This window comes from Denticeps clupeoides, chromosome 4 (assembly GCF_900700375.1).
Source record: "Denticeps clupeoides chromosome 4, fDenClu1.1, whole genome shotgun sequence".
NCBI lineage: Eukaryota > Metazoa > Chordata > Actinopteri > Clupeiformes > Denticipitidae > Denticeps > Denticeps clupeoides.
The window spans coordinates 272,131-283,542 of NC_041710.1; the positions used below are offsets into that span (position 1 = coordinate 272,131).

At 45.9% G+C, this 11,412-nt stretch overlaps 2 protein-coding genes across 7 annotated transcripts; one reads left to right on the forward strand and one right to left on the reverse strand.

Moving 5' to 3' along the window:
- Positions 1-503: 503 nt before the first annotated feature.
- On the reverse strand, positions 504-9,836 carry LOC114788019 (meiotic recombination protein REC8 homolog). 5 transcript variants are annotated; one of them, XM_028976113.1, is made up of 18 exons: positions 9,288-9,836; positions 7,054-7,102; positions 6,802-6,944; positions 6,181-6,256; positions 5,738-5,858; positions 5,618-5,663; positions 5,457-5,524; positions 5,287-5,359; positions 5,148-5,202; positions 4,659-4,794; positions 4,030-4,167; positions 3,850-3,907; positions 3,634-3,779; positions 2,012-2,057; positions 1,841-1,913; positions 1,687-1,770; positions 1,346-1,452; positions 504-796 (listed from the first exon to the last, which is right to left on the reverse strand). In XM_028976113.1, the coding sequence occupies exons 3-18, from the start codon at positions 6,932-6,934 to the stop codon at positions 702-704; spliced, it is 1,455 nt and encodes a 484-aa protein (XP_028831946.1). In that variant the 5' UTR covers positions 6,935-6,944; positions 7,054-7,102; positions 9,288-9,836; the 3' UTR covers positions 504-701. The 5 variants fall into 5 exon arrangements, with proteins under 5 accessions (XP_028831946.1, XP_028831944.1, XP_028831945.1 ...); XM_028976111.1 differs by having other exon boundaries at positions 7,034-7,102; XM_028976112.1 differs by lacking the exon at positions 9,288-9,836 and adding an exon at positions 7,190-7,624.
- prdx1 (peroxiredoxin 1) lies at positions 6,925-11,190 on the forward strand. 2 transcript variants are annotated; one of them, XM_028976114.1, is made up of 6 exons: positions 6,925-7,036; positions 9,483-9,601; positions 9,672-9,825; positions 9,898-10,020; positions 10,098-10,228; positions 10,769-11,190. In XM_028976114.1, exons 1-6 carry the CDS (start codon positions 6,933-6,935, stop codon positions 10,852-10,854), a joined length of 717 nt encoding a protein of 238 aa, XP_028831947.1. In that variant the 5' UTR covers positions 6,925-6,932; the 3' UTR covers positions 10,855-11,190. The 2 variants fall into 2 exon arrangements, with proteins under 2 accessions (XP_028831947.1, XP_028831948.1); XM_028976115.1 differs by lacking the exon at positions 6,925-7,036 and adding an exon at positions 9,221-9,261.
- The last annotated feature ends 222 nt before the right edge of the window (positions 11,191-11,412 follow it).

Consider the following 11,412-nt stretch of genomic DNA (forward strand, 5'->3'; position numbering starts at 1 on the left):
CAGAAGAGAAGGAAATTCTACAATAAATGCTTCAGGTAAATCGATATTAGATCAATAATTGACATGGGGGTTAGTGACATTAAAAAATTGCTTAGATCTTAGATAATCAGTGGATTTTTTTCCTCTGGTTTGTATGGGCGCGTTAGACTCAGTACTGTACTGTACTGTACGTCTACTCGTTTTAGAATCCAGCAGTCATGACGTTTCTAACGCATAACCATTATACAAAGACAAATGGCAAGCAATAATCATACCCCTTTAAGCTTAAAATTACACAAAGTAACTGGGATGGAATAAAACACCCCACAATCAAAACCAGATTTCATTTTTAATATACAGAAAACAGCCATTAAAACATTCACATTCATATAATATTAATAATACAAAACAACTGAAGGACATTCCATAACAGCAATAAATGTACAAATGATGACATATAAATGTTTATATATATGGTTTACAAGAACAATGTGCATAATGCTGATGAACAGATAACAGCCTGACATCATAGTGATTTACACAGTTTTAAACAAACAAATGAATAAATATAAAACCCAGAAACAGATAGCACATAACAATTCATTGCAACTGCATTTCGGCATTTTTATAAAAACCATCCAATGTTAAATTTTAAATGAAAATTCAATGTTAAATATAAAACAAATTTTCAATGTTAAATTTTAAACAGAGCAACCGGCATTTTACATTGTGTGGCGGTACAGTGGTCCCTGTGTGATGGTGATGTCACCGTACGGCTCGTCCTGACGCACACACAGCGTTCTGGCGTTCACGTGCTCTGTAAATTAACAACAAAATAAATATTTTACATTATTTACAGCTAATGTGCAGGACCATTCAAACGTTTAGTTAATTTATAATTTTTTTACTATGTTTAGAATAAGCCGTTGATAATGAACTAATAGTTACACCCATATTTGATGATGCACCAGAAACCCGTTTTATTGCTTGTTTGATCGGAATGGAATGGAACTTCATTGCAAAAGGGTTTTATAAAAATTAGTCAACTCATGAACACTGAATTCCAGTGGAGCACCAGACTCATTTGCAAGTAAAGTTCCTCTAGAAATAATTCCATCATCCACAGACATTTCCAGCTACCAGAGACATGAACATGAATAACATTCTCATCAATTCAAAACTGTTCTTGCAACGCTGTGGATTTTGGGCCATATAATGTAATATTATTGCATAATTAATAATCACCATCAGGCTGGGAATGTAATTAAAGCCATTTTTATATATTCATTTTATATATTCAATGCAATGTTGTAGATCAAATAATCATCGAGACCAACAAATTGTTCAGTTTTTGTCATTTTCTTACCCAGAAGTTCCCAAAAGTAGCAGGCGACCGTTTTGCGGTCGGCAAGAGGGGGCAGTAGAGGATGAAAGGTCACCGCCTCCTGATCCTGAAGAGGATCTAAAAGCGCCCTGAAAGGAGTGACAGTGTGTAAGAGACCCTTCCTACTGTAGGCACAGTATACGGCGAGATAACCTGGTACCAGACAGTGGACCTACTACAATGCACCTGTAACAGGAGGCCATTTTATTAGGTACACCTGGACAACCTGCTATACTGTTCAATTTAGCTTCCATATTTTAACGTCATTTATGTGTGTGTGTGTGTGTGTGTGTGGTGTGTGTGTGAGAGAGAGATTTTTGGACCTCTGAGGATCCTCAGGCTCCAGGATATCTGCTCTCTCCTCAGGAATGTCCTCAAGGTTGACAATAGGCTTTGGCAAGACAGGCCTTCAAGCATACAAAATAATTATTACATGACACAACACACTCACACACACACACACACACACACACAGACCCGAGGATTTCAGGTGTCAGCAGCAGGGGGGAAATGTCCCTGTCTGATGCCTCCAGTGTGATGGCGGATGGAGCTGGAACGGCAGCAGAAGACAGGAGTGAGTGGGACTGTCACACACAGTGAACACGTTCAACTGCAGCCGCTGGGTTTACTGGGACGAGGAGGTCGTACTTGAGATGTCCTGAGGAAGTGTCGACTCCACCAGTTCCCTGAGTACCTGCAGGAGTCAAAAGGGGAGAAGGGACAACGTTTCCCCCTTTAAACAGACCAATTGTCCATGGTTGATCATTTCACCCCATGTCTTTATCGTTCATTCTGATTACACATAATCACACATTTTATTGTACAGAGATTTTTTACTATTATTACTAGGTAATAAACACAATTTTAAAAGAGTAGGATCTTCATTTTATAGCCGATTATTGTATTCCGTGTTAAGAACTGAGACGGAGAGTAAAGCTGAAGAGTAAAAGAAGCTCTGTCTGCCTGCCATCATCTCCATCCTACATCCTACCAAATGCTCCATTACTGAGCACCACCCTCACAATCCCACCACACGTTGAGTTTTATATTGACATTTACGCCTACGCCATTTATCAGATGCTGTTGTCCAGAGGGACTTAGTAGTTACAGGGACAGTCCCCCTGGGATTCAGAGCATTTCGGCACTCAGTGGACAGAAAACGTTACTCCACGAGTCTTGTTGTGCGTCGTGTGCAAAGATGGATACACCAGTCGGATGGTCGTTTACATGTGTGTTTATGTGGGATTAGGATGGATTAGGCTCTAGGATCCGGGCCCCATCCAGACATCAAGATGATGCGCAATGATGTGTAACAGATTTAAAAAAATGGCCTAATAATAAAATAATAGGAACTGTAGTTAGTAGTCTGTTACTCTAGAAAACTCTGAGGTCTCTACCACCTCAGACGCCTGAGAGACTTCAGACTGCCCTCCAAGGAACTTCTACTTTCACTTTCACCTCCAATCACTCCGGACTCTTTTGCACAAAATCACTTTGCACAACATCACTCTGCGCTTTTTACTTTACTGCTCTTTTTTTATGGCTCTTTTTCTCTTTTCTTTAAACATTGTCTTTAACTCATTTGCACGCCTTCACCCTACCAGTTACACATATTTTATGTTAAAGACGTAAAAGTGTAATACTTGCAATATTTGCATATTGGTTCATTGTTTACTTGCAACATTTGCAATACTGTGGTCAGTAGCAGTTGCAGAAAGCATTTCACTGCACATCATACCGTGTACGACTGTGTATGTGACAAATAAAATTTGAATTTGAACTCCACATAAGAACTTCGTTAGTCTCCACGTCTAACTGTAAATGACCGTTTGGGGTGGTAGTAGTCCAGTGGGTAACACACTCACCTGTAATCTGTCACACCCAATATTAAACCAGTAGATTACAGAACAATTTACTCATAAGAACAAATTAGACATTAAACTAATATTTTTAACTACTGTAATGGGAAAATATGGTTTACTTTTTTTTAGTGTAGGAACCAGACGACCACCGAGTCCCAGGTTCAAACCCCACCTTCTACGTGTCCCACACTTAACCCTGAGTGTCTCCAGGGGGGGACTGTCCCTGTCACTACTGATTGTAAGGCGCGCTGGATAAGAGCGTCTGGTAAATGTTGTAAAATATAATGTAAATTTGTGTTCCAGTTGTAGAACGTTCACAGACCACCGAAGGACAGTGGCATTTCTGACCACTGTACGTCACACTCCCATCTTGCTGGCTGCTCTTTTATTATTTTTTGGACCACTGACCTCTGCGTCCAACTCCTCAGCTCCCTCCTTCTCCTGTTCTCTCCATCTCTCCACTTCCAGCTGAGCGTCTGGCTCTCCGACACCAGGTGGCCTGGGGGAGGTGGCCGCGCCCTGTCTCCATAAAGACCGCAAGGGCTCACGGAGGTCTGTGGCGAAAACGTGGGCTGTAATTACCTCACTTCGGAGGAGAGCGCGAGCGTGAGACGTGCCACTCACGGAGACAGGGTCTCGCCAACAACTCCGCCGCTGGAGGTTCTGCGTGGTCGACGGGAACCTGGTGCAGAGGGGACAGTGTGGAACGCGTTTTACCGTAATGTCCTAAATTAGCCATCATAGCACATATCAGTTTGTTAGACTTTCCGCTGACTATTGAGGGAGGGAGAAGAACTGCATTACAAAGTGCCTGGTCTGCCTCTCCACGTCACAAATTCGATTGGACATGTCTTCTGTGGAAATCTGTGTCTCTTCGTCAATGAGCAGTCTCCTCCTCTTCTTCCCGCGAGTTTCCAAGACCTCCAAAACCTCCTGGACCAGCTACATGCAGAAGCACATCCAAGTTCAGCATCAGCTCTAAAGATTTGGTCTTTGCATCTCTTAAACCAGAATGTGGATCTGTGTTTTTGCAGATAAACCTAAAGGTCCCTTATTATGGCCGTTTATATCGTTCTCATCGGCCCCGTAATACTGTCTCTGAATCCGGTCCCACGATGAGATTTTCCAGGACGCGCCGCTTCACCGTCTGTAGCTTTAAATGCTAATGAGGACGTCGGAAGCCATGACGGTCGGTGGAGATCATGTTTTAGGGGCGGGGCGGGAAATTCTCTGGGTGGAAAAAGCATGAGAAACGGGAGGTAACCTTTCCCCTTATGATGTCATAAGGGGACAAATTCCGACCATTTCTAGCCACCGCAGGACCACAGACAGGCCGGGGGACCTCGTATTAATGTTCAATCATCTCACAGAGTCACATCTTCATAATAGGGGACCATTAAGTTCTCTGCAGTTCTCTGGTCTCATTACGATACCTCAATGCCAGGAGAATCAGTTCTCTCCCTCCTCTTTGGTTCTGGTTCTGGAGGGGTAGGGCTTGGGGTCTTGTCATGCCCCTCAGACCTTTTAGAGACTTCAAGGTCTTCATCATGGACATCAGCAGCCTCCGGTCTGCGATTGACGGAACACAAAAGTTCATCAGACCAGCTGATTACTAAGAATCAATAATCAATTTAAACACTTCAAAGGCCAAAGTCGTAGAGCTGTATTTCCCTTGTGTGGCGTGTCATGTATTGACAGGACGGGGTTAAAATCCTCCAGAATGAGGAAGTGGGGTGTGTGAGAGCTGTCAATCATACAGGTTTCTACCCTTGTCATGTCAGACCCTAACCCAACAAATAGGACTGGGTGGGTAGTTAGTTCCTAGTTATCAACATGGCCGGTCTGTCCGTGTCACATACGTGCACTTTGTGTCACTTCAACTTCATACAGATGGTCACCTCAGTGGTGACGGTCTAACTCACATTTGGTCCCCGTCCCCGTCTCCTGGCTCTCCCCCCCTCGGCCTGGGCCCCTCCTCTGGGAGAGAAAACGTTCTCACACACCTGCAAACTCCTGGAAATGTCTGAAACTACAGAGTCACCGCGGTCCACTGGCACTCACCCTCAGGAAAATGTTCCGGCTGCTCCAGCAGCATGTCTGACATGTCGAATTCCAGGAGCTCCGCCCCTTCAAACTGAGACGCGGTGGGACACGAGAGAGTGTGTGAGATTATGTGCAAACGCTGAAGTCCTCTGGACATCCATGCGGGGTTCCGGAGGGGAGAGGGTCACCTCTGCCTGAGGGATGGTGACCGGCTGAACCTCCTGCAGCGTGATGGACTCCTGACTTGCAGTAAATTCTAGAAAAGAACGGAGCCGCAAACATGCCACCCTCTTCCTCCGCATGTTAGAACGACACACAAAATCCGCAGCGTGTGCTCAGCGTATCTCACCGTCTGAAGATGAGGGTTCTGGAAGCTCCTCAGATGGCCCAGACACCTATACGGGGAACGGGTTGCGTTTTTAAAAGGATCCCATTTTATTGTGCTCTATGCACCCCAATTAATTTTCACCTCCATGAGGGTAGTGGGGCTCGGCAGGCCGTCTCCGAAATCCATCTCCCCAAAGAAGGGGTCTCTGGCCCCCTCGGTCTCATCCTGAACAGAAAGGCCACTGGGGACGGTGTGGGTGGCCCTGGCACAGAAGAACAGTCCACGTGCATTAAAAACATCGCTGTTTGGCGCCATTTTGAAATGTGGGTGGGGAAATCACTGTGCTGCCGGTCTCTGGCGTTAGATTCTTTATTTTTCAGACATTATTCCTGCATAACGAACTTCTGCTGAGGGTGGTAACACTTACTACCATCGTGTCCCTGAGCAGGACACTTAACCCTGAGTGTCTCCAGGGGGGGACTGTCCCTGTAACTACTCTGGATAAGGGCGTCTGGTAAACGCTGTAAATGTAAATGCTGTAATGTCTTCAATCCCAATCGTCCGAGCCGTAATGCAGCCAGTACCTGGCGTCCTCCACCAAGTCAATCGTCCTCTTCTTCTGGGAGCGGAGCAGCATGTCAATAATCTGCTGGATCTCGTCTGAAGCACAAGGCGCAGAGTGATTTGCAATGCATTGTACGTGCCACGATCAGGTGTACGGTACAGTGAAAAGAAAAGTAAGCGTCCAGCACGTTGGTTGAACTCCCGTAACAAACAGTGATCAAATATGGATTTATTGCAGAAGTCCCGTCTTTTTGTGAAACAGCAACGTGACGTGTGTAGAGAAAGAGACTCTGAGCAGCGATACAATACTGTCCTCCATTGCAGGATATTCATTATTTTACACTCAGTTCTTCTACCAACATCGCTACATTATTATCGGGGCCCCGTAATCAGAAGGTTGCCGGTTCGAATCCCGATCCACCAAGGTGCCACTGAGCAAAGTCCCCAAACACTAGTCCCCGGGCGCCTGTCCTGGTGCCCACTGCTCACCAAGGGTGACCCATTTCATCCAAAGTGTTTCACAAATGACAATCACTTCATTATTACCACTTTCACTTTTTAATCAGGATTATTTGTGGGTTTTACACTTGTTTAAGCGTGATGGTCAGTATTTATTGAATATGGGCGGGGTGACTCCTTACCCAATAGGATCTCACACTGCCGATGATAGACAAGCACGACGCCGTACTGCAGCTGCGTGGATAGGTAGAGCGAGAGGCGGGGGCGGGGCAGACCCGCCTGAGGGGGCGGGGCTCGCACCAGCACGTAATTCATGATGTCGTCGCTGTCGAATAATAAAAAGGAAAGAAGAAGCACTTTTGACGACGACGGCTGCGTCCACGTTGCGCGAATAAATGGCGAACGTTTCATTACCAGGTGCGCTGCACATTCACCTTCAGATAATCCCTCCGCTTCATCACTTTGCCCTTCGTGGCCGCCAGCCTGAGAACAAATGTACATTACTGTCTTTGGTTTAACGATATTATAGATAAATTGCTATTAAACTGTCAAAGTTATTAATTGGCTCACCATATAGTTGCGAAGCACCCATGTCGGTAGTGCAAAACAGCGGGATAATAAAACATTTTGCAATCGCAGCTGGGATCGGAAGGCAGAAATGATGCCGCTTATAAAAAGTGTTCATTTCGCCCCCCTTAGTTTCTGCGAGAAGCGCCAATAACACGACGAGTTTACGTTGCGGATAGAAGTGCGACCCAACCGCGGGATTTGCTTTCTTCTGGAAGGTTCTTGATTGGTGTTGCTGTGGAATTCCTGCTTTGGATACGGTCTTCACCAATCATCTCAGTAAAGAATCTTATTATTCATTTATTATTATTATTATTACGCCACCCTGCATCCTGGGAAATATTCATATTCTCATCACGCAGAGTGTTGCTGTCCTGCACCGACAGGGGGCGCGTTTATCCAGAGCGACTTACAGTCAGTAGTTATTTATTACGCGGCCACTTCCTTTACCGCTAGGCCACCTCTGGCCCAAGAAGGAGGTCTGTTTCTGCTCGGTATACGGTACGATTTCAAATGATGGTGACAGGCGTCATAATGGACAGTGGAACCTGCCACGCGGCGTTCAGGTGTGCAGGTAACCGGACCCCTGCTGCTGACGCAGGCCTCAACACGACACCTCACCGCAGTCCCGCTGACACGTCCTCGCCCATAACAACCCAGCAAGGGGCATCCTGAAGCCGTGAAAAATACATTTAATGAACGGAACAACTGCAATAATGAACAACACTGTTGGGATGCGTCACTCTGCTCAAATTCAGATTTTTAAGGAACAGGCTACAGATTCAATGCAATTTCATTTGGTACTAAACATTACAAACCGATGCCTAGATGAGATGGTGGTAGACCTGAAAACTTTTAGCATTGTGATGGTTTAAAAGTTCAATTTGAGAGGCTGTGAGGGTTAAAATAGTCACATAAAATCCATTGTGAAATAAATGTTCCCAATAAGAAAAAGTCTAATTAGAACTTCCATTGCTTTAGTTACTTCTGAAGAGGATCAGGGTTCTCGTGGTTTTTAAAATTTAAAAATACAATAATCTGGTGTGGCCGACCACCAAGTCTATGACATTTGTACAATAAATATGAATTTCATTTCAGCGAACGAATAGACCTCGCTTGGTGAGAGAGAGAGAGAGCTATGTTTTAATCTCTGAGCACACAGAGGGCTCCTCTGCATTTAAATGAACGAGAGGAGGATCAATCAGGGCCTTTATAGTTGTGTGCTGAGGGCTTTCGTATGCATATCTGCTGCGGGCCTGGATATGAGGAGCGCAGCTGTGTTGTCCATCCATCGCCGCCTCTCATCTCGTGGTGGCCATGGCAACCACGTTGAAGCACCGAAGGAGACTGGGAGAGCTTGCAAATGACATGTGTTGCACTGCATGTCCGAATCTGCGCAACACCGGGCAAATAAATTATGCAATGTGATGAGGAAGTAAAAAAAAAATCCCCATAAAACACCCCTCTCCCTCCAGCTCGAGTAACTCCGGGACGTAACGGAAAGGTTTATAATGCTGTCCCCATTTCCATGTCATTTGCAACTACGGCCACATACACACTTCGGTTTTGAAATTAATGTGCTGGTGCCAAATAAAAGACTATACATCTTTTTCAAGCATTCTCTGTTCTCTCTTCCCTGTCCCACCACTGTGAATAAGGTCCTAACCGAGGCGCATGATCCGAGCCGTGTGACTGCACAAGGCCCGAGTAATGCTGGAGTAGGTGCAGAGTTTATTCATGTGAAGGACGGGCAAAAGTCGAGAGGGAATGAAGTTCACCAGTGGCGCTTATCTAACTGTGTTATGCGCCACCTTCCATCCTCTAGGGTTCGAGGCACGTTTGCATGGAATTATTCGATATTGAGCGTAATAATAATTAAAAAAAAAACAGGAAAACTGGTTGTTCCACCCAGCGGGTCGCTGGGGAAATGTGCAGAGTCATGCTGGCATTGTAAACTGTGGCCTCCGGAGCGGGATTAGGAGAAGTCGCGACTTCTCGCGAGATTTCGTCTCGACTATAAATTCGCGCCATCCTGCACTTTCCCCTCAGTGTCGTACCGTGACGGCGGAGTGAAGGTAAGATCCTCAAAAAGAAACCTTACCGATTCCGGTTAATTTGACCGAAAGCACGTAATGGCGCGGTGTTAGTCGTTCGCACGGTTCCTGCTTCGCCTCAGAAGGGGAGTCCTGAAGAGTCCGTTCCGCCGCCGGACACCTGTTCTCCGGGGACGTGCGGACTGCAGCACTTTCGTTTCCCGTTCTTCCCCCCTTTTTTAAACGCGCCTTTTCCTCTCCAGCCTGTCGGGGAAGATGTCTGCTGGAAACGCTCAGATCGGGAAGGTGGCTCCGGAGTTCGTGGCCAAGGCGGTGATGCCCGACGGCCAGTTCCAGGACCTCAAGCTGTCGGACTACCGGGGTGAGTTGCGGCCGGAGCGCCTCGCCGGGCCGCGGTGCCCGTCTCTGACCGCCTCTCTGCGCCCACGCAGGGAAGTACGTGGTGCTCTTCTTCTACCCCCTGGACTTCACGTTCGTCTGTCCCACGGAGATCATCGCCTTCAGCGACGCCGCGGAGGAGTTCAGGAAGATCGGCTGCGAGGTCATCGGGGCGTCGGTGGACTCGCACTTCTGCCATCTTGCGTGGTGAGCTGCGCTCCTGTATAAAGTGGTTTTTATTCGTGTTTAAGCCCCTCACGGCACGTCACTTGTGAGCAGGATCAACACGCCACGCAAGCAGGGAGGCCTGGGTCACATGAACGTCCCCCTCGTGTCCGACACGCTGCGCTCCATCTCCAAAGACTATGGTGTCCTGAAGGAGGACGAGGGCATCGCCTACAGGTGGGTTCATTATCCACAGTAATCCGATCTATGACCGATCTACGGCGTTTTAATTCATTTATTTTTTACATATACAGAGGCCTGTTTATCATTGACGATAAAGGCATCCTGAGGCAGATCACCATTAATGACCTTCCTGTGGGCCGTTCGATAGATGAGACCCTGCGTTTGGTCCAGGCCTTTCAGTTCACCGACAAGCATGGAGAAGGTGCGCCACCGCCGCCATCACTTGTTCCCGACTCCTGAAGGCCAGAGCTGATGTAGTAGAAATGCCTCTGAATCTTTCAAATGAGCTTTTATTTTTGTAAGGTCTTCTAGATAAGAGGTGTTCGCTCCAGGAGTTCATGCAATTAAGGCATCGTTGAAATTAATTCATATTTGCTTCGAGACATTGGAGAATATTTAGCCTAACCGTTCATTACAAGGTCTTAAATATTAATCATTTTAATCCATGCAAACATGCGTTTGTAGCGCCACTGCGGTCCAGGAACGTTCCTCGCCGTGTCATTATAGAAGTAATGTAAACTTCCTGTGTGTGGGGAAATCCTGTTGATCTTTTCTTTAAACGCTTAAACACAAGCGTACCCCGCGGCGGCCGAGGAGCAGTGTGGGAAGCCCCTGTCCCGCCCCAGCCCAGATCAGGCATGTCTACTCAATCAGATCTGGATGATGCCCGGAGTCTCTGTCTGGCTAACCTGTTCTAAAATGCCCGTTTCTAATCTTGTCGGGGTTCTTGTTCCCTGCCCAGTTTGCCCAGCTGGATGGAAACCTGGAAAAGACACTATCAAGCCCGACGTCCAGAAAAGCAAAGACTTCTTCTCCAAGCAGAACTAACGCCACTCATCCTTCATACAAACCTGCCAAGACGTCTTCTCCAATCCATACGGGAAAGATCTCTTCTGCAGACAGAACTGGTCCTGGTCCTCTACACAAAACTAGGAAGACCAAGCTTTGCGGCTTAGTCTAGAGGTTGAGGTTTTAGTCCAAATAGTGAGAACTAAGTCAGTCCTGCTGTGCTTGTGAATTTCTAGAATGTGAGCATTTCGTATAGTTCAAAAACATCTATGCTGAGATGTTTCTCGGGTCTCTTGTGACTGTGACGTTATTACCGTACATGTGAGAACACTTTAACAAGCCAATAATAAAAATAAATAATAATTTTCTACCAAATGTGTCTTCAGTGAGCCATAATATGTGATTTGAGGCCTTATTTTTGTTAGTAATAATTTATCCTCTGAGAGTTTCATAGACCATGTAATTTGAATGTGAAGAGAATGGGGTTTTTTATAATTTTTTTTGGCTTTATTTTACTGGAAACCTTAACAAGATTCCCCACAATACCCTAATAACGTATTACTTTAAAATTATAAAACAGCATAATAAAAGTACTTA